Raw genomic sequence first — 23005 nt, forward strand, 5'->3', positions numbered from 1 at the left:
CTGCAAAGATATGACAAAGATCTCACATCATTTTAAATTTTACTCATCATTTCATTTATTTTTTTAAATATTAATCGCTCTTTAGTACTACACATTTCATGAAGGAAACAATAACCTAGCAGCTATTTAAAAAAAAAAAACTTACAAAATCATACCCCAGTATCCAAAAGATCATTGAAATACCCCTCACAGCCCTTTCCTGAACTTTTCTGATGAGCGATGTCTGCCGAGTGTGGGTGACTGATGCTTGGGTTGTATGGAAGGGTGGGGAAGCGGCGATCAGCCTGACGGTATGAGCAGAGGACGCTTAAAGGACGACAGCCCACAGGAGTTTGTCTCGGACACGTTTGCCGCAAGCTCGGCAGCCGATCTGGCCGAAGTGAATGAGGGGATGAAGAAGCTCGGCATCGACGCCAACCTCACAGGTACATCTTTTTATCTCGCCTCGATTTCCTTCAGACATTACAAGCATTTATTTGTATTATCATATTTTTTAAAAAGTTCCAACCAATAATTACAAATGCACCAACTGTATTATTTAAACATGCAAAAAACTCTAAATTTTGGTTTTTCCTCCACTGCTTGTTTTTAAGTCGTAAAGTTTAGCAATTTTTTTATATTAGTTTTTATTTTATCTTTTTTTAAGTGCATAAACAGTTTCTTTTTTTTAAGACAAAAAGTATATTTATTTAAATATCGAAAGTCAGTAAGTTTTCTTATCTACAGTCACATCATATTACACATGTATTTATGTATACAATTTAATTATATTTGTATGTGTTAGAGCAATTCCTGAATGTCCATTGTTCCATAATTTTTAATTTTAACTCTTTAAGTTTATATCTTTCTAATAATTTTCTATTGAAAGAAAGATTATTAGATTCAGGGAAATAAAATATAACATTCACAATACTCAATTGCAAATAGGCGACACCAAGCTGGAACATGGTCATTTCCTCATTAACAAATGGCCATCGAGATGCCCCCTGTACATATAGAAGAAACTGATAGACATATTCTATTAGTGTGTGATAAGTTACTGTTGAAAAGCACAAAGTGTGGCCTATCCTCAAGTTTCAAAAACTTTTGAGACAGCTGTGATTGCATAGAGGCTCGCATTTGAAGGCTCTTTCATGTCTGGTTATCCATTGTTGACTGAATGTACTTATTAGCTTGAGTGTTTTGATGCATGGGGGGGGGTTGTGATGGAATATAGGGTTCCCCGTGAAAGTATGTTGATTGTTATGTTTATAGATTGATTGATGGTGAAGCACGATTTCTTTTAATTGTATGTATTATTTGAATGGTTACCCTTTTTGTATGAATGTATTTATTAGTGTGAGTATTTGAGTATACAGTGTTGGTGGGTTTGTAGTGGAATATATAGTTCCGCATAGACCCACAGAAGTAAGTTAGTTGTTATATGTTTGTAAAGTGATTGAGGGCAAGACACAAACATAATACCTACCCTCAGTGACTCACCATTTCTTTTTCATACTGTTCAAAAGGTTTTTATTTTTATATGAATCGATTTATTAGCGTGAATAAGGGTGGGATCTCAGTTGAATATAGACTACCACCAAACTTAGAGTATGTAAATATAAATATGAATGTGTTCTGCTTTAAAGGTGTGGAAGAGCTAAATATTTCATGCGAGACAACAATGCCTCACAATTTCCATAGGAAGTAAAGATCACCTATCCTCCTAGTAGTCCTAATCTCTGCTATTATCAAAACGTAAAGTGGAAAAGATATAATAAATGGCTTCGTTAACCAGCTGGCTAACGAAAAAAAATTTGTTATATTTTCAACAAATGCATGTTTTTGATTGATACTTGCATACTTTTTATCATTGCACTGTTGTTACATTGAAGATAAGAAAGCTTTTGATTAAAAAGAGATTTTCATATTTAATGCACAATTGATTGAATAGCAGCATGTGCTATACTTCTTTCTGAATAGTTTAACAAAAAAAAAGTAGTGAAGGTAAGGCGATAGGCGCTACGCTCCATCCTTTTAGCTGTTTTCCTACTAACAATGCTTGGTAAGATGAAAACTGAAATAGGATTAAAAGAATCACCTAACATTCCTGACTTGTATTTATATAAACATATAGATTTAGGCAGGTTTTGATTTTAAAAAGAGAATAAGTTTTGTGTTGAAAATTTTGAAAGAGCATGCCTCTCAAAATTCAGTGGAGAGCGGTTTTTTTGACAACGGCATTTTTTTTGTCTTGTGTGTGCAGCTTAAATCGGAGAGCAGACGCTGCGGAGCCACGAGACACCCGACCCTTCCCTTGCTCCTGACATCCGGACTCACCTGACCTCTTGACAGCCAAATAACGCACACTCATGCATGCATTCTTTTTGTTTTCATTCTTGAATTTAACAAATAAAAATAAAAAAATATTTTAAAAAAATGAAAATCACTTTCTTGACATAAGGGACATCATTACAGGTAATGTCTTGAGCATGCGTCCTATCTCCTTACCTCTTCCATTTTTATTTATTTTTGTTTCTATAGCATTTGAAAACAAGAACATTTTTGTTTTTTCTTTCTTTTTGTTTGTTTTGTTTAATGACACCCTACTATCTGACCTTTGTCCCTTCTGACACCTTGGATATTTTCTTCAGAAGAAGATTGGGAACGAGAGTTGGAAGCGGAACTGCAAGACTATGAGCTGGTCGGCGACACTGAGAAGGTCGAAGACAACATCGACTTGCTCGAAGAGTTGAGCGATCTCAAATAAAAAATCGAAAGAGGATTATATCAAACTTGATCATTACTCTCCTGACCATTCCATTTCACCCATGGCCCAAACAGGAAAAAAATCATCCGCTTCAACTTGTTTGGGTCTGGCTTGCAGATTTAGATTCAAAGACAAAAATTATTACTCGTTTTTCCAAATCCCCTCACACTTGTAGCATTTATAACTAATATTTACTCTGTGTGTATATTGTGTGCTGTCCTGTTTTAAATATATACATTTGAAATATATTTAAAAAAGTGCCCCTTTTATTATATATAGCAATGTTACTGTTAAATTATATATAAATATATACATAAAACTAGTCATTGTATAAATTTAATTAATTGTATAAACATAAAAAAATATTTTCTTTATATTTATGAACTTTCAGTTGAATTTGTCGCTTCTTCTGAAAACTATTTACAAAAAAAAAATTCTTATCAATCAAGGAAAATTTGAAGGACGACAGTTTATCAGTTTTTTATTATAACCATCATCCATTTTTTTAATGCATATGCTTTGTTTAAAGCTTCGTCTTGTTTAAAATGTTGCCTTATCAAAGCTTTGGATGTGTAAATATGTCAGACAAAAATTAAAAAAAAAAAAATTGACAGAATTGGTGATTTGGATGACCTCATACGAATTGCATCTCTTGTTCACAAATGAACCAATGTTGCATTTTAAGATAATTATACAAAAATGCACTTTATTTGTTTGAAAAAAATCTTCAGTTAATCATCGTTTGAATGATTTTTATTATTTTAATGTAAAACATTCTATGTGGAAATGTTTTTTCACTGAAGTAAGGTATAATAACAATATATAAATAACAAAAATATTAATAAGTGGTAATTTTGTTTTTTATCCAATAGGCCCTTTAAAAATCCGATTGATTTCTGCTTTTTTTGGCGTCGTTTTTGTGATTTGGTGATCTAAAGTCTGTAGGTTAATAGTAGAACTGTGATTTTTCATTCTATTCAGTTGGTTGGGGGATGGGGCTAAAATAACATTTCTATCCAGTTAAAGAAATAAGACAATAATGGATATTTTCAATTTGTAGAATATTCACTCGATTTTGTAGGAAATCGCTTCCTGTAACCGCAACCCTTGTTATGGTTGAAATAGTTTATTACATTATTGTTATACCGTATGTGTAATTTCATGCTATAAGTAATTTTAACAAAAAAAAGGGAAATATATATATATGATAAAAAAAATAAAATATATCCAAATGAATGATCGTGATGTTGTGTGTATTTGATGTGCATTGGCAAGAAAACGTAGGTTTTTTCCTTTTCTTGCCTTTCTTCTTATATTTACTAATACTATAAGCATAACTGATTATTGTATTATATTATTTTCAACAAAAAAGGGAGAAAAGCAATATATATTATTATAATATTGAAAAGATAAAAAAAAAGGTATAAAATTAGTTGGTCATATCATTGTTAAAAACTGCATAGATGTAATAAAAAAAAAAAATGGAATTGACAAATTAATTTATTTGTATTCATTGCAATTTAAACAAAACAAAATGAAAAAAGAAGCACCTTTTAGATTATCAAAGAATTAAACATGTTTAGTTGTGTCAAAATGTCCCTGTTTATTACCATGGTTATTAATTATTCAAAATATGAATAGGCAGAAATTATATTCTAGTTAATATAATTGTGTGTACATTATAGTATCAATGGCACTAAGACTATGCGTAACAAAAAAATAAATAAAATAAAGTGAACAAAAAGCAGCTGACATCGATGGCAGAAGGCTGCAGTTGATAATGTGGACTTTTGTACTATGAAGTTCTGTTATGTGAAACGTATTGTATTGATTGAATAGTATGAATAAAAATTGATTAAAACATTACCTTTTTTTTTCTTTTCCTAATAATTTATTATTAACTGTTTATAAGTTGAATTTGTATTTGCAGGAAGCATACTGACATTACATCAAGCCTGATGATCACTGAAAGCTTAGAAAATAAATTATTTTACAATCTTGTAATTAACAACAAAATTACAAAAGTTTAAGCATTTATTTTAATATTTTTTTATTTTTTTTTACTGTCAATTTGTTGGTTCTGCAAGAGACGTTGTTGGTACCTGAAAGCATATTAGATTTAGAAATGCGTTATTGGCAAAAGCTACTTTGTCTTACAGATATGCTCTGGTAAACTGGTACCCCTGGAGTGCCGATATTGATAGGTTCACAAAGCACATAAACACGTTCTTCGGAATTATGACAACGGACCACCTCGCCCAGATCAAACCAGTCAGGCCTACCGACCCTGTCTGGGAGAGGCTTATCTTGTCCGGCGGCCTCATGAGGTCCCCGAGACCGGCAAGAACAAGTGTCTTGAAGATAACAAAAGTTATAAAATAAATGAGGGGTTGAGATAGGAAGTTGATGTCCGAGTGGATCGAGGTCACGATAGCTCAAGTGGTAGAGCAGCGGCGTATCTAGCCGAAGATCGTGGGTTCGAATCACGCTCGTGCCATTAACTTTTTTTTATCTCAACTGAAAACCTTAATTAATTGTAATGATTTAATTGGTCAAGCGGACCACGAAATTAGTGAATTATAAAATAAATTTTAACTCAGTTTCTATATTGAAAGACTCACAGACTTGCATATCGGCGCCCAGAAAAATACAGTCTTCGGCCCTGAAACAGTACTTACTTCAGTATGAAATTTTTTTGTGAGATATCTTGAAGTCTGCAAGTAATAAATCTGTAGTTTGATCTGGTTTGTCTATTTCAGCACTTTTCAACCTTCTTTAGTAGGTCAATTGACAAACTACTCAGACCCACCATTGAAGATGGTTGAATATTGCAACTCATCTTACAGGCCAAATCAGCAAGAATAAGCAACCAAGATAATCTGTGATCAATTGGTCCTTAATATTTCTGGTTTGGTCTATTTCAGGACTTTGATATCTTTATATAGGGATGATTGACAAAATACCACTCAGATCCATCACTGAAGATGGTTGAATGCTAAAACCCATCTGACAGGCCAATCAGCAAGAATCAAGAATAACCAAACATGATGATCATCTTTGATCATTCTGGTCTTATACTTACTGGTTTGGTCTATTTCAGCACTTTGATATCTTTCTGGAGGGATGATTAACAAAATACCACTCAGATTCATCACTGAAGATGGTTGAATGCTGAAACCCATCTGACAGGCCAAATCAGCAAGAATCAAGAATAACCAAACATGATGATCATCTTTGATCATTCTGGTCTTTATCTATTTCAGCCCATTTCAATCTTCATTGGTAGGTCAATGGACAGCATACCACTCAGACCTGCCACTGAAGTGGTTGAATGGTGAAACACATCGGACAAGCCAAATCAGCAAGAATAAGCAGACAGGTTGTAATATACGCGTTGTTTAACATAAACGATTTTTAACAGGCAATACATACAACAGCTGTGTTGAAAACCGTTGAAAATATGAAAGAATCCCGAATATGCGGTACGTTTCAATTACCTGCTGGGTGGTTCCACAAAGGCTGGAACTGATTCGGTACCCACGGGTCGATGAATTTGATTAACCTTACATAGATCTTCGTCAAAATGGGCAACATCCCTTCATCCCCCGTGTATCTCACCCTCGCCCTGCAGAAACTTGTAATTTTCTTGGTGTTTTTTTATATTTTTTAAAATTATTTTATCGCATGTCTAGTGTGTTATCATATGTCTATGAAAAGCATGTGTTAACCTAATTAATAATACATTTTTAACAGTGAACAAGGACAATAATTTTAAAAAAAATTACTTATCATGGACATTTTAAAATACAATTTATCAATCAAACAAACATTTAAACAGTAATATTTATAAGCTTTATAAGACAAAAAATAAATCAGATAGACTTTATTATATCAAATCCTTTAAATAAACCCAGACAATCAATTTTTGCATAATTTATTTGTAAAACAATAAAACTGACTTTACAAAAAATATAAAGTTTACATTTAAATCATTGCACGTGAGTAACATAACAAGAAAATAAATATCTTTTCAACAAATATAAATCTCATTGTGATTGTAGGCTTATTGCATAGTTCCTTTGTTTTTAAAACGATTGTTGTAATGCTTTCTGCTTGGCCTGATATCTGAAAAAAAAAAAAAAAAGAGTTAAGATATATAAAATATATTATAATGGGTAAAACAATTACAACAGAATTATTACATTAAAGGAAGAAAAACACTCAGGGTATCTTTACAGGTTTTACATTGGTAATTGATCTCAGCTTGAAACACCCAAGAGATTTAAGAATGGAAGATGTTCATTCCCATTTAATTTTAAAAAATTGACTTTTTTTTATAAAGGATATACCTGTATGCCCTGGAGCACTGGTAGAGTCCAGTGATAGCGACGAACAAGTTGACGCTGAACAGACCCCAGTTCTTCGGTATAATGACCAATGAGTAACGTGACCAGATGATGCCAGTAGCTGCCAGCGCTCCAGACTGAGGGAGGCTTATTTTGTCAGCCGGCCTTGAAAGATCGCTCAGCCCGGCGATGACCAAGCCCTAGAAAAGTTACCCTTATTAAACGATGCATCACACTTGTAAGGCTTTTGATCATAATCAAATGAAAGAAGCCTGATTAAAATGTAATGTAATTTTTAGAGAGAAATTTAAATAATTTACCCATTTTATAGCTGGAGCCCAGAAAAACACAGTTTTAGGACCTGTTAACAATATATACATGAATTAAATCATACTTCATTACAAAAAAGAGAAATAATCTTGATAGGATTGATATCAATCTTTAATATTCTCTAAGTGATGCTAGAGAATACTTTGTTCTGAATTAAATATTTTCTTCTTGATTCTGTAACATTTTTGGTAACATTGTTTTACTCAGTTTAATTGTTTACTTAATTTTTTTTATTTAGCTATGTAATATTTTTCTTGAATTGTTTTTTTCTTTCTTGAATTATTGAAAAAATAAAAATTATAACATTTGCAAGTATTTAATTTAAAAAAAAATGCTTCTTTGTATATAATTCAGGACAACATAGCTACTGTTAAAAAAGAAAACTATTATTTTTAATGATTTCATTGTTTTAATAGAAACGACGACTAGCATGACCTCGGGTTGTATTTCTTGTTAAAATATGCGCGCAGATAATTTTTTTTAATCTTGAGCTGTTTCAGTTTAAGTTCTTTTAAAATATGCTGAAAAAATAAAGTCTTGTAGTAAAATCTGCATAATTAAACCATTGACTATTTACAGTATAGTAGTTCAGTTATGCAACAGTTGTTTGACGGTTGTAATGTATACTTTTCTCTCTCTCTCTCTCTCTCTCTCTCTCTCTCATCTATTTCTCTCTTTCCTATCTCCCTCTTTCTCTTTCCTCTTCTCTCTCTCTCTCTCTCACTCTCTCTCTCTCTTTCATCTCTCCTCTCTTCCATTTTTTTCCGTACTCTCCCTCATTTTCTCTCTTTCCTACATCCTTTTTCCTTTTTTTCTGTGCTCTCCCTCTTTCTCACTTTTTCTTCTCTCTTTCACACACACACATTCAATATTTCTTGTGCAAAAAACAGTTACACAACAGTGTAGTTAATAATTTCATTACATTTTCATTTAACACTTGTATCTCTTCAAATATTGCAAATTAAAATAGGTAGCTAATAAAAATATGTTATGTAACTCCTTTTCTTGATTTGCTTATAATTTAAATATTTTAATTGAGATAGCTGTTTGAACAGAATAAAAGAAATTGTTTAAATATAAAAATTTGACAGAAAATTTTTAAGTTGTTAATACAATTTTTTTATCTATTCAAATCAAATAAACCATGAGTATAATTAATATTGCATAACCAACACTTAACTGTCAAACGTTTCAAATTTGCAAAATTGATAAACATTTTGTAAATATTACAATTACAATTCTAATCTAATTCCAAGAACCGTCTCTCGATTGTCCATAATTGGATAATTCATAATTTAAAGAACAAAAGCAGGCTACAGGTGGTAATTCTGCTTTCAGCTTTCATTTTCTTCTCCAATCAATCTACTTATTCCAAAAGTACAAATTAAGCTTAGCAAGTTAAGTTTTTAATCTGCCAGTAAACTGTAATTCACCAAACAAACTATTTATCTGTTTATTCAAGGCTGGCTGAAAAAAAACTGAAACAATTTTCGTTAATATGTATATATTGACCAATGTGTTTAAAAAAATTCTAGTTATTTAAATGAAGTAAAACATAAACTTAACAAATTATGCTTTACCCTTACATAACTTTACAGACCAAGTTATATAACATTTCTGAATTTTTAAATAATAAAATTAAAATTAAATTGAAAATCTTTTACTATAACAAAATTCAACATTACAGGTTTAAAGTTGTTTAAAGAAAACCACCTGATTGTTTACAAGTTGCAATACTGAAAAACCAGTTTCTCTTGTTCTTCAAGAACATTTCTGATTTTTTTTTTAAATCTGTTTTGTATCCGAGCTGCTTATGCAACAACTAAGCTCTTTTTCATCTCAGGGTTTGTTTTTTTCACAACAGTATTTATATTGTTCCCCCCATTCAGTTTTATTCTAAGAGATTGCTTAATAAAAAAATAAATTCTTTCAATATAAAACAAACCAATATCCTTATATATTAAATTGATTTTCAAAGGAAATAGTTCAAACATTAACATGAACATTAAATTATAAATTTCTTGGGTTTCTTTTTAGGAACTAGACAACCATCAAACTTATTTTCATTAACAATTTTATTGAAAAGAAAATGTGTTTGATGGTTGTCTAGTTCCTGAAAAGAAACCCAAGAAATTCAAATTATAAATGATTCGTTAACACTTTTTTTATGGAGAAAACCGTCTGTTGAACCTAGACATAAAATTGGAAATCCAATTAATTTTCTTTCTTAATGAATATTTATGCAGCTTAATGACTATTTTTATACAAAGATTGACGATGAAACAAGTGAAAACTATTTTTCACAAATAGACCTTCACATTAATTTTAATGACCGCCAAAAATTGGAAAGCCAGGCTTGTTTAATTTGTTTGTGTTGTTCAGTAAACCAGAAAATATTGTAACGATTCACTACAAGAATTTCTCGGAAACAGCATTTTGTGTAAAATTGCCACATTGGTTGCTTTATAATTAAGTTTATTATTTGAATAATAAACTTGTACATATTTGGAAATGAAGGATAAAAAAATGTATTTAAAAAAAAGTGTGCATGATGTTTTAACAATCAGGAACATGGTGGCCAAATGATTAGGGCATCTGTTGTGAATTTGAAACCAAGCAGACTGAGCCCATGACTTTTTAATTGATTATAGTATGAATTATAAAGAAGTTTGACCCCTCATCCATGACCCCCCCATTTTGTAGTTGGACTTTAAAAGCCCTCCTGTATGACAGAAATTACTATTTGGAAGTGGAAAAATGGTTAAGAAAGAAAAACTCAAGCCCCAGGTAAATAGCAAGCTAATAAATTTATATTCTAAAAAAAATCCTCTCAGCAGGCAAGATTTGAGTAAAATTATAAGCCTCTATACCGGTTATTGACCTCATAACAATCACCTAATGATGATGAGCAAAGCAGAGACAGAATCCGAGTAGGAACCAGAGACATCGGCACATGTCCATTGTAAATATTAACTATTAGCCTGGTTACAATACAGCCACTTCAGTAAGGCAATTTTCACACCAAAAGAAGCGTGCAAATAGGCACCGAGAAAAATTCTAAAGACTTATAGGAAAAAGTGTACTTTCCAATGTATGGCTATACTTTACAAGGGTTGCAAGATAGGTTGCACTGGAGGAAATGATTTTAAAAAAATTAAACCTCAAAAAAAAAAAATTAATAACATTTTTCTTGTTATCTGCATGATTAATTGCAAAACATAAACTTAGAGATCCATGCTGTTTTAAAAACTAGGGAATAGATTACAGGGAGAGGGAGGGAGAGAGAGAGAGAGAGAGAGAGAGAGAGAGAAATACATTACAACAGTTACATAACTGATCTACTATACTGTAAATAGTCAATGGTTTAATTGTGCAGATTTTACTTCAAGACTTTATTTTTTCAGCACATTTTAAAAGAACTTAAACTGAAACAGCTCAAGATTTAAAAAAATTATCTGCGCGCATATTTTAACAAGAAATACAACCCGAGGTCATGCTAGTCGTCGTTTCTATTAAAACAATGAAATCATTAAAAATAATAGTTTTATTTTTTAACAGTAGCTATGTTGTCCTGAATTATGTATCTACAAAGAAGCAATTTTTTTTTTTTAATAAATACTTGCAAATGTTATAATTTTTATTTTTTCAATAATTCAAGAAAGAAAAAACAATTCAAGAAAAATATTACATAGCTAAATAAAAAAAAATTAAGTAAACAATTAAACTGAGGAAAGCAATGTTACCAAAAATGTTTCAGAATCAATGAAGAAATATTTAATTCAGAACAAAGTATTCTCTAGCATCACTGGGGACGTTTTACCCTCTTCAACAAGTCTCAAAGGTGTCCGATAGAGTTTAAGTCAGGAATATATCCTGGCCACTCCAAATTCTCCAAAAATTTGAATTGAAACCGAAATTGAATGGAGTGAAAATGTGGGGATACATCACCCTCTCTCGGCTGTCATAAGACCTCAAACAAAACACTGACTCATCCAAAAACAAGTTTTTAGCCCAATCTTATTCATACCAATTGATATGATTCTTGCGAAACTTAACCAAGATGTTCTGTGCTTTGTCAGAAGTGCTGGATCAGTGGCAGGCCTTCTCTCGCATAATCCAGCTTCTTCACCTTACATTGCGTGAACTTACAATCACTTCTAACTTACTGAAGCTGTTACTTTATCTCTGTTACTATGGAGTACATTTGAAACAATAAAACAATCATCTTTTCAAGGTGACCTGATCCACGCTTCTTGAATAACCTCTAGTATCTTGGTAGCTATGAAAGACCCTTCGGACAGTTGTCCTGGGAATGTTAATTGTCCTGGCCACATACACCTGACTTCTTCTATCTTCCAACAATGTTATGATTCTAGCCGAATCTGCATCACTTAACATCACATTTGAAACTTTAAAACGGTACAACTTAAAAAAAAGCCAACCTACCTGAACTTTCAAAAGAAGCTTTACAGAAAAACCAACAAAGAGAGATTGACTATTCAAAGAATTATTTACAAAAACCAATTGTAAACACAATTGGGAGATTTTATCTTTATTTTATTTACCTCTAATTCTTTAAAACGGAACAAATATTGTTGTAATGGAGGATTGTATAAGAGATAATTAAAAATATTAAGGGTGGCCACTTTTTTTGCCTCTCAGTGTATAGGATCGCAGCTCCTGAATTCCATGGGCTCACCTCATCACTCATACCAGTCAGATAATCCACCACCGATATTGTTAAGGGCTCCACAGCTCAGTGAGCACCAGGAGTCATACATCCTGCCTGGCGAGGGCAGAAACACACCATGCTGCCAGGCCCAGCATTTATAAAAAATTAATATATTTTTCAAATAGTTAACTACAACCTAATTGCTGATAGTAATATTAACTTGATGTTTAATTAAGTGTTTCTCTGAAAATAAATCTGATGAATCTGTTTGTTCCAAACCTCAAAAAAAATCCATTAATTAATAATAACAGCAACATTTTTCTTGTTATCTGCATGATTAATTCCAAAACAAAAAATTAAAAGTCTAAGCTGTTTTTAAAAACTAGGAAATAGATTTGAGAGATAGAAAGAAAAGTATTACAAACGTCAAACAACAGTTGCATAACTGATATATCTATATTGTAAATACTCAATTAGCCGATGGTTTGATTAAGCACATTGTGCTTCAAGAATGTATTTTTTTAATCTTTCAACATGTTATAAAAGAACTAAAGAGAAAACAAGTAAAGCAATTCCTATCAATACAGGAGGGCTTAACGTCCAAATACATTGGGTGTCTTGGACTAAAAAACTGAAATGGCTTTAAATTAATTTTTTTTTAATTTAAAAAAAATTATTTACGTTATGCATGTTTTTACAAGAAATACAACCCAAGGTCATGCCAGGCATTGTTTCTATTAAAACAATGAAATAATGAATAATAATTGCTTCCTTTTTTTAACAGTAGCTATGTTGTCTATAATATGTATCCAGTATATTTAAAACCCTATAAATTTATTTTTATATTGCAAGACTGTCAAATACTGAAAAATTTTGCAGGTTTTTGGCTGTAAGTAACATACATATAATTATTAAATATTGCATAGTTTATCAGTAAATTTCGTACTGTGTGAAAATTGCTTTGTCATGATATAATCAAAAGGGGAAAAAACCAAATGTCAAATGTGCTGGATGGCCAACAAAGAACCACCTGTTGAAAGCAGTCCGGGCTTTTTAAGCCGCGTGCTTGATTATTACCCCAGGACATAAGCTCGTTCACCCACCTGCCTCGTGGTTCCAGGCTGGCTGGAATTTCTGTGGTACGAGCTTATCCGCGAGCTGGACGGTCTTTCGGTAGACGACTGACATGCCTGGAACAGGGCCGGTGCACGACTGAACGACAAGAGACCATCCCAAGGTCCCGGGCCCGTCCAGCCGATTATTTCATTTACGATTGTCTTTTTTTTTTTCTTTTTTGCCTTTATGCAAGAACGAATCATGATAACACAACGAAACTGTGCGACGCCACGCCAGAAGATGGCGCTGCCCGAAGATAAACCAGAAACCCTGTTAAAAACCGATTTTCTGCATAACGTACTATCTTGAAGCCCAGACTTTTTTTTATTTAATAAAATTGATATGTAACAATATTAATTAATTAAATAATTATAATCTATTTAAATACAATCTAAAATTAATTACAAATTATGTACAAATTTTCTTGATGATACTCATGCCAAAAGATGGACGTGAGCGCAGAGTAAAGCAGGGCTGCTCATTGAGTCCGTTTCTGTACTTCCTATACATTTATTTATTTGTACAAAGTCCAGACAGTATACATTCCCAAACAAGGACAGTCATTACAACATAGAAAGTAAAAAATTAAAATTGAATTTAAAACCTAGATAAAAGTAAATTAACATTTAATGTAATTATAGACAATGTATATTGATGGCCAACTTGGTCTACTGAATGAGTTAAATAACAATAAATTAATCGTTTATACACATTGTGACTGTGAAAGAAGGGATCGCGAATATCTGAGTCACTGAAAAGCCAAGCTAGGCGAGGAATTCAAGCAAAAGACCCATAACTAGTTCTATGAAAAGGCACATGAAAGAGGTCAAAGTTTGTTAAGTTCCGATTTGGAACTTTCAAATGAAAGACCACTCTAGAAGTATCAATTACATTACACTATAAAAAACATTCCAACAAAAAATGAGCGAGCCAGCAACTCTAAGCAGGTTTACAGTATCCAGCCCAACAACTTTAAGTTTATCGTAGTAAGGCAAATCTTGCATGTGAAACAGTCAGATTTGAACCACTTTACATTGCAATCTCTCAAGTCTATCCATATCATATGGATTGACAGGAAACCAAACAGCACTGCCATACTCCAAATGGCAACTTTTTTCATTATGGCTTCAAAGTGGTTTTGAAAATTAAATTTGGAGTAGAACATAACACTGAAATTTTGCTGACTTCCTCAGTAATATCTCCATGGACTGTATAGTGAAAGTTAATATTATTGGCATTTGTAGCCTTATGCTTGGAGAAGCTGATAAATTTACACTTTTCATTAGTACTGTCTGTTTAACCAGCACCATTTCTCAAATGCAGTCAGGTCCACTTGAAGGAGATACAATTGCTTTCACAATCCACCTTCTTAAACATCTTTAAATCATCAGAAGCATCACTAAATTACAATTCTTAACAACCCTAGTAACATCATTGAAGAAGATCAAAGATGCAAGCCCTGAGAACACCCACATGAACGACATCAGAAAGAGCACCTTTATAATATATGTCTATGAATTAAAGGAAGAGTTGCAATGTGGAGTGAAGATTGGAAACAATAATATTAAAATGCTAATGTATACAGATGATCTGTGCTTGTGTCCAAAAATCTGAGTCATTTACATACCTACTTGAGCAATACTGTAAGAAAATATTTTCCAGAAGGGGAGCTGACAAGCAGCTGTAGGAGAATGGATGTTTGAGCTAGCCGTGTTGATATAGTAAAATAATAGCAATTTTTGGGTGAAGAGATGTAAAGAGAAAGATAGAAATGGCAAAGTTTACACTTAGTATGAAGCAGGGCCTTTGGAGACAGGAACATACCTTTAAAGGAAAAAGTGACAATCTATGGCACACAAGTTTGGGGGGTTCGAGGGGTATGAGGCTATATTAGATATACAAAATATGATTATTAATAGGCTACTCTATCTGCCCAGATATTTGCTCCATCTGGAGGAGTAGGACACTTTCTTTAAGTATACACTACACCTGTATATCAATTATGTAGTGAGGATAGCTTCAATGCCTCCAAACCACTTCCAAAGGCTATTGAGTCAGTTATCTGGACAACAATTTGGATGGGAAGTACGGATTTGTTGAGATCTTGGAGAGACTCGCAGAAGAGAACTACACAAAAAACTAATGCTATCTGTAGCAAAACTTAAGCCATTTTGATTTCTAGGCCCATACAAGATCAGGTAAATAGATTACTAAACAACAAAACAACTAAAAAATTCTTGGCTTGTCAATACAATGTGTAACATGTCTCTGTATTATTAATTAGATAATATATAACTATAAATATTTAAAATACTAGTTATAAAACTTNTATATATAAATGAACGCGGTGAAAACAAGGATTTGCATTATATCCTACTAAAGCTAAAATCTCAATAAAAAATCTGATAAAGGTGATCGTGTAGTTTGGCCAGATCAGTGAAGCTCTTGATGGATCTTTCTTACCTAGTCAGAATAAGTCATACATGGTTCAATTATAGACAACTTTTAAGTCAAAGCAATATGTAGGTCGGTTTACATGCAATAATGAATGGCGTCATATAGATTTAGATGTAGTTTGGACATTTCTAATCATTTTGGTTTGTCTGACAGACCAAAACAGCAATGATAAGCAGACCAAAATGATCAGAAGCATCCAAACTTAAGGTTCATCCAATAAAAAAATCTCGTTCTTGAGCACTGTGGTGAGTTCCTTAGTTCCCTGATTAAAATGAAGTTTGGGTCAACTTGTATGTAGTATTTGTTGTGTCTTCATGAGTTAATATATTAGCATGAAGAGAGGGTAAAAGAATTATTAACTATTTAAGAATGCTTGTGGAGATTTATTTTGCCTAAAAATTGCATGTATTTGCACTGGAGTGACATAGTTGTTCACAGCTCCAAGTATAAATTGAATAGACAGATTTTTTCCCCGTTCTTATGGATCACTGGTAACCAATGTCTTCAGGTTAAGAAAAATCGGGTTATATTAGCCAACAATGAACTATGAGAGCTGATGAGGATTAAAAATTCCGCCATCAGCCCTCTCACTCATTCAAACAAACAAACAACCCTGTGTACATGCTGCAGTGCCACGGGAGTAGCCTCCAAGTAGAAGAGCTTCCATTATACATGCAGGTCTTGCCGGTTCTAGATCTTTCCATGCAGAAACCTGGGCTTGGCTAAGAAACCCGCATTATGGCTGAGATTAGATTTATAATAAAAATAGTTATAGTGCAGTGAATATATTCTGGTGGGATGGCTGCTCCTGTCTTTGCTAATTAGTCACCCTGTTTCCTTCAAGCCCCTGGTGTTCTCGTACATGAAAATTAGTTAAATATGTTTTCCTAGGAGCTGGAGGTTATGTACCTTTTAATCCTTTTTTAAGTATTTCTTGTGCACAGAATTCTATTGCACGAATCTCTTGGAAATTTGATGGTTGGGACCTAAAGGGTTAGGTCAAAATTTGGGTCTTGAGTAGGCAGGATGGATGATGTCTATCCTGATTCTTCATCTTAAGTCTAATGCCAACTCTAAGCTAAATATAGGCAGTTTTTATTATTAAATTGTAAATTGTAATTATAAATTTAATAAACATTGATTTTATCTTTTAAAATAATTATTGCACATGATAAATAATTATATACAGTTTTTATAGTTGTTTTTGATTGTCTATGTCAGGTACTTCTTCCCGTAGCTGTATGCTTTCTTTTCAAAGTTGGCACTCTTGATCGGGGTGTTCATCTTGTAAAACGGATTCAGCGAGTACTGAAAAAAAAAAGTAGAAAATCACTTAAAATTTTAATTTTGATATAATTTTTCGTACCTTGATGAAGAGCTCATATATCTCATTGAAGAAATTCTTTATTCCGTCTTCGTTTTTGTTGTTGTCGTGCACCATGATGAACCGCATCCGGCTTGCCGTTACAAAAGCGGAAACATGCCACTCGTTGAACTTGTCAACCGTCTTCAGGTAGAGGTTGTTGGACTTCCAGAGGTACTCGTCGACCAAGTCCAGAGATGCGTGGGCTATGAATTGATTCAAATGCCTCGTCCCTTCTTTCTAAACGAATACCAAATCAAAAAGACAATCAGAATCGAGTAATCACAAGCCTGGGAGGCTGGTTTAGATGATTGTGAAAAAACAGATCATTATGCAAAAGAAAACAGACATTAACTTTTTTATTTCTACCGGTATATGGTATATAATGTGCATAAATTAAACTACAATTTTAAACAATTTAATACCTTTGTGTCCTTTGTAGCTGGGAGAAACTCCAGTTCAAATATAGGGTTGTCTTTATGCCCTACTATAACAAAATAATAAGTCCCTGACATTTTATTCATTCGTATAATTATTAAATTCACTTCACCACTGTTTATTTGAATAATTAAGTTAAATTTATTTGATTTATAACATGAAGCTTTTACAATTCTTATCAGAACACAAGTAGATGTAAAAGCTTAATAACCTTCTCCCTTACTAATAAACAACAACAGACGTTGGTGGATGTTGCTCCCCTACAGTTTAAATCTAATTAAACGTCTTCATTTGGTTTTTTAAAAGTTTTTATTAATTTTATATCATGTTTTTATTGAAGATTTTTGGTTTGATGTAGAGGATTGTCCTAAAATGAACGATCAGGACGAGAGGTAAATATCTTGTTTGTATGGCACTTATTAGAAAAAAGCATCCATTTTTTCTTTGAAAATATTAAACCATGAAAAAATTCAATAATCAGATTTCATTATGAAACATATAAAGAAGGATTTTAAATTCTCCATGTTCGAAGTACTCATCATCATCGTTATCTTCTGTTTGTGTATGGTTGACAAATCTTCTGCGAAGACAGTTTGATCAAGCTCTGAGAGATAGTATGCAGACAGTTTGTACATTGCTCTTTCCGGTCTCCATGTGTATGCTGCTATTTTTAGTACACATCTCGGAGGTAAAACTCAATGAATTTACCGTCATACTCATAGATTGGTGCCAAGTTGTATAATGGAATCAGCCAACCTAAGGTATTTCAATTTGGGCCTCCATATACTGTAATTGTGGTTTCACAGTTGCTTATTAAGTATAAAACAACCTATTCTCTAAAGAGTAGTGAAAACTAAACATTATTCTGGGAATGTTTGGTGATCAGTGACCGTTAGTTGATGATTATTTGGAAATTGTGAGATGTGGTCTGGTGTGATGTAGGTTTCAGAAAAACATTTTCTTTACTGTGCCAACATTTCGATCTTTATTGAGATCATCTTCAGGGTCTGGGATTTACAAACATTGTTTAAATTTAATAAATACATAAAGATGTGGAAAAAAGTGAATTTATACAATGCAAAAAATACTTTTTATATTCAATCAGAGTATTTCTACCAGAGTGCAGTATCTCACTAGCACTCTTAACACGACACGCAAGAATGGCACAAGTACGCAGAAAACAAACACTTTGAGTGAGTAGAAATACTTACTGCATCTCACGATTTCCGAATAATTATTCTGGGACGTAAAAATCCTCTTGGCTAATACTGGAGCCCCACAGGGTAGTATCCTTATTCAATGTACACTGGCCTCCATATTCATTCCGACGATCCATTCACACTTTTTTGGATGATACTGCTATCCTATCCTCCAACAAAGGTCCCATCATCTCACATCGCTCTTTACAGGCTTACCTTATCAACCTAGAACCTTGGCTGAAAAAGTGGTGGATAAAAATATATTTAGGCAAAAGCCACCATATAACTTTTACCCTCTAAAGTGTAATAATGCCACCACTATACCTCATATATTCCTTCCTACAGTTAACCACATCCGCTGTGGACAGACAAAAGGCTGACTTGGAATCCACATGCAAGACTGAAAAACCAGAACTGACTAGAAATTACAAAACACTCTTACAATTTCTACTTAAACTATCAAAACTGATGCTTCACAACAAACAACAGATTAACCAGATGACAATTAAACAAATTTGGACAAACGGTATTGAACTGTGGGGTTTAATCAACAATCCAACTATTATTGCAGCCAGATTTCCCAATCCAAAATCATCCGAAAAATAGTAAACGCTCCCTTCTACAACAACCTTAAAAGTCCTTTTGTGAAGGATGTAAAATCTTGATACATAAAATTCTACATCTCTCTTTCATTATACCCCAATCCCTCAGTTTTAAATCTAACTATCCCCAATAATCACCCAAGGAGATTAAAGCATCAATGGCCTCCAACTGTTGGGCAGTGAGACATAGTATATAGAGCCTACTAGAATGTCACCACTGGGTGATTCTTTGGACTCAAGAGCCAAATTTTATTTTAGCTTAATTTAAATTTGCACGTATTATCAATTTTACTTGTAGTATAAAAAATGTAAGGAAAAAAAATTAAATAGAAATACAACATATTTACAGAGATTCCAGCCTTATAAAGCTGTACAAAAGTACGTACATTAAAGATTAAATTTGGGCAATTACAAATCTTTGGTGCAAAGTAAGAAGAGTGTGTGGTTTGGTGACCATTAGTTGATGATTATTTGGAGATAGTGAGATGCAGTCTGGTGTGATGTAGGTTTAGAAAAACGTTTTCTTTATCATACCAACGTTTCAATCTTTATTGAGATCATCTTCGGGCCTGAGATTTATAAACGTTGTTTAAATTATACAAATAAATGTAGGATGTGAAAAAAATGAAATTATAAAATGCTAGAAATTTTAGAGGAGGGAATTGTAAGGAGAGTTAATCAAAGAAATAGAATTTAATGGTGGAAAGGGATGGGGCTCAGCATAGAGAGAGGAAGATAATTCCGTAGGTTAGAGGCATGGATGAGGAAGGAATGACATAACACAGTAGTTTGGGGGATAGACATCAGAACGGTGGGAATGAGTTTGACTGAACAGAAGATCTGAAGGTAAGGAGATCATATATGTAGGGTGGGGAATGGGAACATATCTGCTAGAGGAAGAAGGAAGTATTGCTTTCTGTAGAAAGAGTATAAACATTTAAAGTTGGAGTACAGATCAGTCATGTGGACATCGAGAGCTGAGGACAAATGTAAAAATCAATTCATTAGACCTTTAAGCCTTTCTTCACGTTGTTCCCCAGTGTGTCCCCTGTAAAATTAAGATTAGAGTAGAAGTCGACCTCTTTACTACCTGTGTGCCATGACCAATATTAGTATATTGTGTTAAAGTTGAAGGATGGTTGAATGAGTTAAGGATGAACACCTTAGCAGGTTTTTATAAAAGAAAACAATTTGAATTGATGTATTGGATCTTCTTGAAACAATTTGAGTCTACTGAGGTCGATCTATCTATCTCACTCTACTCAGATTCTGACTCATGATCTCTGCATTTGGTACCCAGTTTTATACCCTGGTTCAGACGGGAACACTCTCAGGTTGCAAACCTCGGACCAGGTCCTACCTGACGATGCAGTGTATGCAACCTGGGATGGTATGGATCTTTGGTTCTTTCCGACGAGACTGGGTATATTGTATGTGACCTCCGATGGCGAGACCTTGCTATGTGAATGTTAGATGAAGCAGCTGTTTATGAAGCTGTGATCATCCCTGAGACTGGCTAGGCCCTATGTACAGTGCAACATCCTATCTGTAAATGGATTGTAATCCAATTAAGATTGAGATTAGGAAAGGAGTTGGCCTCTTATGACATGCACACCGCGACCATTATTTGGTCTATTGTGCACCTCCACTGTATTTATATTTTCTTGTAAGTATATGCTAAGGCCTGCATGTAATTTTGCTTTAAAGATTGAATTGTAAGTTGGTCATTAATGATCAATTTGGTCTGCCCATCCTCACTGGTTTGGTCTGTCAGATGCTCATTTCCCAAGAAGAGTATATACAACCTACCATAAGGATAGACAGTCCAGAATGATTGGTAATGACCAAATTACAGGTTCTTCACACAGCAGGCCACATGGCGAAGTCTGATGACTGAATTATTTGCGTTTGAAAATAATTAGCTGATTAAATTTTTTTGCAGGGTGTCTGGAGTGTTTTTTGACTGGAGGAATCCCCATTCAGCATCGAGGCTGGCACGAGCAGTTAGAAGTAAGAACGTAAAGGATGTTAAAAGGTTGATAAGCCGAGGGGTCGCCTTGGATTCACCTGACAACCGTGGTTTTACACCCCTGCACGAGGCTGCCAAGGACGATGACTGCACCCAAATCGCAAGGATTCTACTCAAAGCAGGTGCCTACGTCGACCACAAGACTGTCGAGGATGAAACGCCTTTGTACATCGCCTGTGCTAATTCCTCAGAAAATATGGTGAAACTGTTAATCGCGCATAAATGCTGCATCAATGCCTGCAACGTTGACGGGTTCACACCGCTTCATGTGGCATGCGCCAAGAAAAACTTGGACATCATCAGGTGTCTAATTTCCGCCGGAGCCGATTTAAACGTCAAAGACATCGCTTCGCAGAAAACGCCTATTTTTGTCGCAGTCGAAAATTCGAACGCAGAAGCTGTGAAAATTTTACTCAAAGCTGGTGCAAATACTAACTTGAATGATTATTATAACAGGACACTTCTTCAATTTGCATGCGCTGTTGATGACATTGAAGTTTTTGACATTTTGTTGAATCATTTTGGCACTACGGAGAAAATTATTAATTATCAATCTGAGGACGGTTGGACTTTATTAATGGAAGCTGTACAATTCAAAAATTTTAAAGTGATTGAAAGGCTGATTAATTACGGTGTAGACATGTCTCTTACAGACAACCGTGGCCTCTTAGCTTTACACATAGCTGCTCACTGTGATAATTTAAAATGCTTAGAATTAATAATAAACAATACACCAATGGAAACAATAGAAAAATGTTCAACAAATAGGCCAGACATGACACACACAAGGAGTCTTCCTTGCCTCCTTCTCGACAGGAATATGTATGAAGGTCTTGAGCTTTTATTAAATTACGGTTTGAGCAAGGAGGTAATCTCCTGCCCTGTTAAAATGGGTTCCCATCTTGCTTCACCCATTAGTTTTTTATTGCTCCATGCATCTAACATCGACAACAAAGATAAGCTGAAATATCTGGACTTGATGTTGACAAAGGAGGAGCTCATAGATCCAAAGTACGAAACAAAGTATGAAGTGGTCTCAACTTTAGATGCTTCAGTTAAGATGCACCATCCGAGTCATGTGGACTGTATCTGTTTAGAAGCTTTAAGTAAAATTTTAAAGAAAAATGCAATTCCGGATGACATCAGTGAAGATCTTTCAAGGAGTGAAGACGATACAAATTTAATACCGGAATTGTTTCGGTCATTAATAGAGATGGGTTATATAGAAGGGTTAAAATTGACCCTGAGATACACTACTGTCATAGAACCTGAAGACTTGATGGTTAATTTTTTCATTAAAATTTTCACAGGTTCGATGAAAGGGTCATACAGGTGGCTAGGAAATGAAATTGCTCTTGCTGAATTTTTCCTGGGCGTTTGTAACAATACGACACCAGTGTGTAAAACATTTTCAGATCTTTTGGCACAGAACTGTTACGACTACTATCCGAATGTCTGGGCAATCTCTGAGCTCATAAAGCACAGGAAAGTGCCAAGCCTCAAAGTCATCACGAGGTCTGAAATAAGGAGGGATTTACACAGACTGTGTCTACCGGGCGAGTTCCTGAACAAACTGAGATCTCTTGATGTACCTAAATTGATCATAAAGTTTCTAACTTATGAAGACCTGTAAATTGGAAAATTTATGTCCATAAATCATCAGATTTGTACATATTTTGTATAAACACAAGCTTGTAATTTGTA

The 23005-nt window shown here is 33.7% G+C and overlaps 5 protein-coding genes across 10 annotated transcripts in view; 2 read left to right on the forward strand and 3 right to left on the reverse strand.

The window, feature by feature from the left end:
- Window positions 1–4615, forward strand: part of LOC106668155 (synapse-associated protein of 47 kDa) — a 62414-nt gene extending 57799 nt beyond the window's left edge. For 2 of the 6 annotated variants that reach the window (XM_014396651.2, XM_014396652.2), the window contains exons 8-9: window positions 264–425; window positions 2634–4615. In XM_014396651.2, the coding sequence (XP_014252137.1) occupies window positions 264–425; window positions 2634–2749 (278 nt within the window). In that variant the 3' untranslated portion in view covers window positions 2750–4615. Of the gene's footprint in view, window positions 1–192; window positions 426–2245 lie in introns of those variants that run through there. The other 4 variants (XM_014396653.2, XM_014396656.2, XM_014396654.2 and 1 more) reach the window with 4 other exon arrangements.
- Window positions 4616–4765: 150 nt separating this feature from the next.
- LOC106668156 (mitochondrial pyruvate carrier 2-like) lies at window positions 4766–6489 on the reverse strand. Its single transcript, XM_014396657.2, has 4 exons — window positions 6247–6489; window positions 5371–5411; window positions 4907–5103; window positions 4766–4851 (listed from the first exon to the last, which is right to left on the reverse strand). The coding sequence occupies exons 1-4, from the start codon at window positions 6341–6343 to the stop codon at window positions 4800–4802; spliced, it is 387 nt and encodes a 128-aa protein (XP_014252143.1). The 5' UTR covers window positions 6344–6489; the 3' UTR covers window positions 4766–4799.
- Window positions 6490–6542: 53 nt separating this feature from the next.
- LOC106668131 (mitochondrial pyruvate carrier 2-like) lies at window positions 6543–13430 on the reverse strand. The gene is made up of 4 exons (XM_014396601.2): window positions 13201–13430; window positions 7416–7456; window positions 7099–7295; window positions 6543–6874 (listed from the first exon to the last, which is right to left on the reverse strand). The coding sequence occupies exons 1-4, from the start codon at window positions 13283–13285 to the stop codon at window positions 6835–6837; spliced, it is 363 nt and encodes a 120-aa protein (XP_014252087.1). The 5' UTR covers window positions 13286–13430; the 3' UTR covers window positions 6543–6834.
- Window positions 13431–16783: 3353 nt separating this feature from the next.
- LOC106668130 (trafficking protein particle complex subunit 2) lies at window positions 16784–17694 on the reverse strand. The gene is made up of 3 exons (XM_014396599.2): window positions 17459–17694; window positions 17037–17273; window positions 16784–16978 (listed from the first exon to the last, which is right to left on the reverse strand). The coding sequence occupies exons 1-3, from the start codon at window positions 17555–17557 to the stop codon at window positions 16883–16885; spliced, it is 432 nt and encodes a 143-aa protein (XP_014252085.1). The 5' UTR covers window positions 17558–17694; the 3' UTR covers window positions 16784–16882.
- A 1-nt stretch (window position 17695) lies between these two features.
- Window positions 17696–23004, forward strand: LOC106668126 (ankyrin-3-like). Its single transcript, XM_014396589.2, has 2 exons — window positions 17696–17863; window positions 21215–23004. The coding sequence occupies exons 1-2, from the start codon at window positions 17844–17846 to the stop codon at window positions 22932–22934; spliced, it is 1740 nt and encodes a 579-aa protein (XP_014252075.1). The 5' UTR covers window positions 17696–17843; the 3' UTR covers window positions 22935–23004.
- The last annotated feature ends 1 nt before the right edge of the window (window position 23005 follows it).

Source organism: Cimex lectularius, unplaced genomic scaffold (genome assembly GCF_000648675.2).
Source record: "Cimex lectularius strain Harlan isolate CLEC.00 unplaced genomic scaffold, Clec_2.1 scaffold55, whole genome shotgun sequence".
Lineage (NCBI taxonomy): Eukaryota > Metazoa > Arthropoda > Insecta > Hemiptera > Cimicidae > Cimex > Cimex lectularius.

What these genes read in the sequence shown, in the direction of transcription:
- LOC106668126 (XM_014396589.2), top strand. Translation starts at nt 17,844, where the DNA reads ATGAACGATCAGGACGAGAG. An exon ending in ATGAACGATCAGGACGAGAG is followed by an intron (nt 17,864 to 21,214) that starts GTAAATATCTTG and finishes ATTTTTTTGCAG; the next exon opens with GGTGTCTGGAGTGTTTTTTG.
- LOC106668131 (XM_014396601.2), bottom strand. Translation starts at nt 13,285, where the DNA reads ATGTCAGTCGTCTACCGAAAGACCGTCCAGCTCGCGGATAAGCTCGTA. An exon ending in AGCCTGGAACCACGAGGCAG is followed by an intron (nt 7,457 to 13,200) that starts GTGGGTGAACGA and finishes TATTGTTAACAG; the next exon opens with GTCCTAAAACTGTGTTTTTC. An exon ending in CAGTGCTCCAGGGCATACAG is followed by an intron (nt 6,875 to 7,098) that starts GTATATCCTTTA and finishes TTTTTTTTTCAG; the next exon opens with ATATCAGGCCAAGCAGAAAG.
- LOC106668156 (XM_014396657.2), bottom strand. Translation starts at nt 6,343, where the DNA reads ATGTTGCCCATTTTGACGAAGATCTATGTAAGGTTAATCAAATTCATC. An exon ending in TTTGTGGAACCACCCAGCAG is followed by an intron (nt 5,412 to 6,246) that starts GTAATTGAAACG and finishes GTACTGTTTCAG; the next exon opens with GGCCGAAGACTGTATTTTTC. An exon ending in GGGCGCCGATATGCAAGTCT is followed by an intron (nt 5,104 to 5,370) that starts GTGAGTCTTTCA and finishes GTTATCTTCAAG; the next exon opens with ACACTTGTTCTTGCCGGTCT.
- LOC106668130 (XM_014396599.2), bottom strand. Translation starts at nt 17,557, where the DNA reads ATGAATAAAATGTCAGGGACTTATTATTTTGTTATAGTAGGGCATAAA. An exon ending in CAGCTACAAAGGACACAAAG is followed by an intron (nt 17,274 to 17,458) that starts GTATTAAATTGT and finishes GTATTCGTTTAG; the next exon opens with AAAGAAGGGACGAGGCATTT. An exon ending in TATATGAGCTCTTCATCAAG is followed by an intron (nt 16,979 to 17,036) that starts GTACGAAAAATT and finishes TTTTTTTTTCAG; the next exon opens with TACTCGCTGAATCCGTTTTA.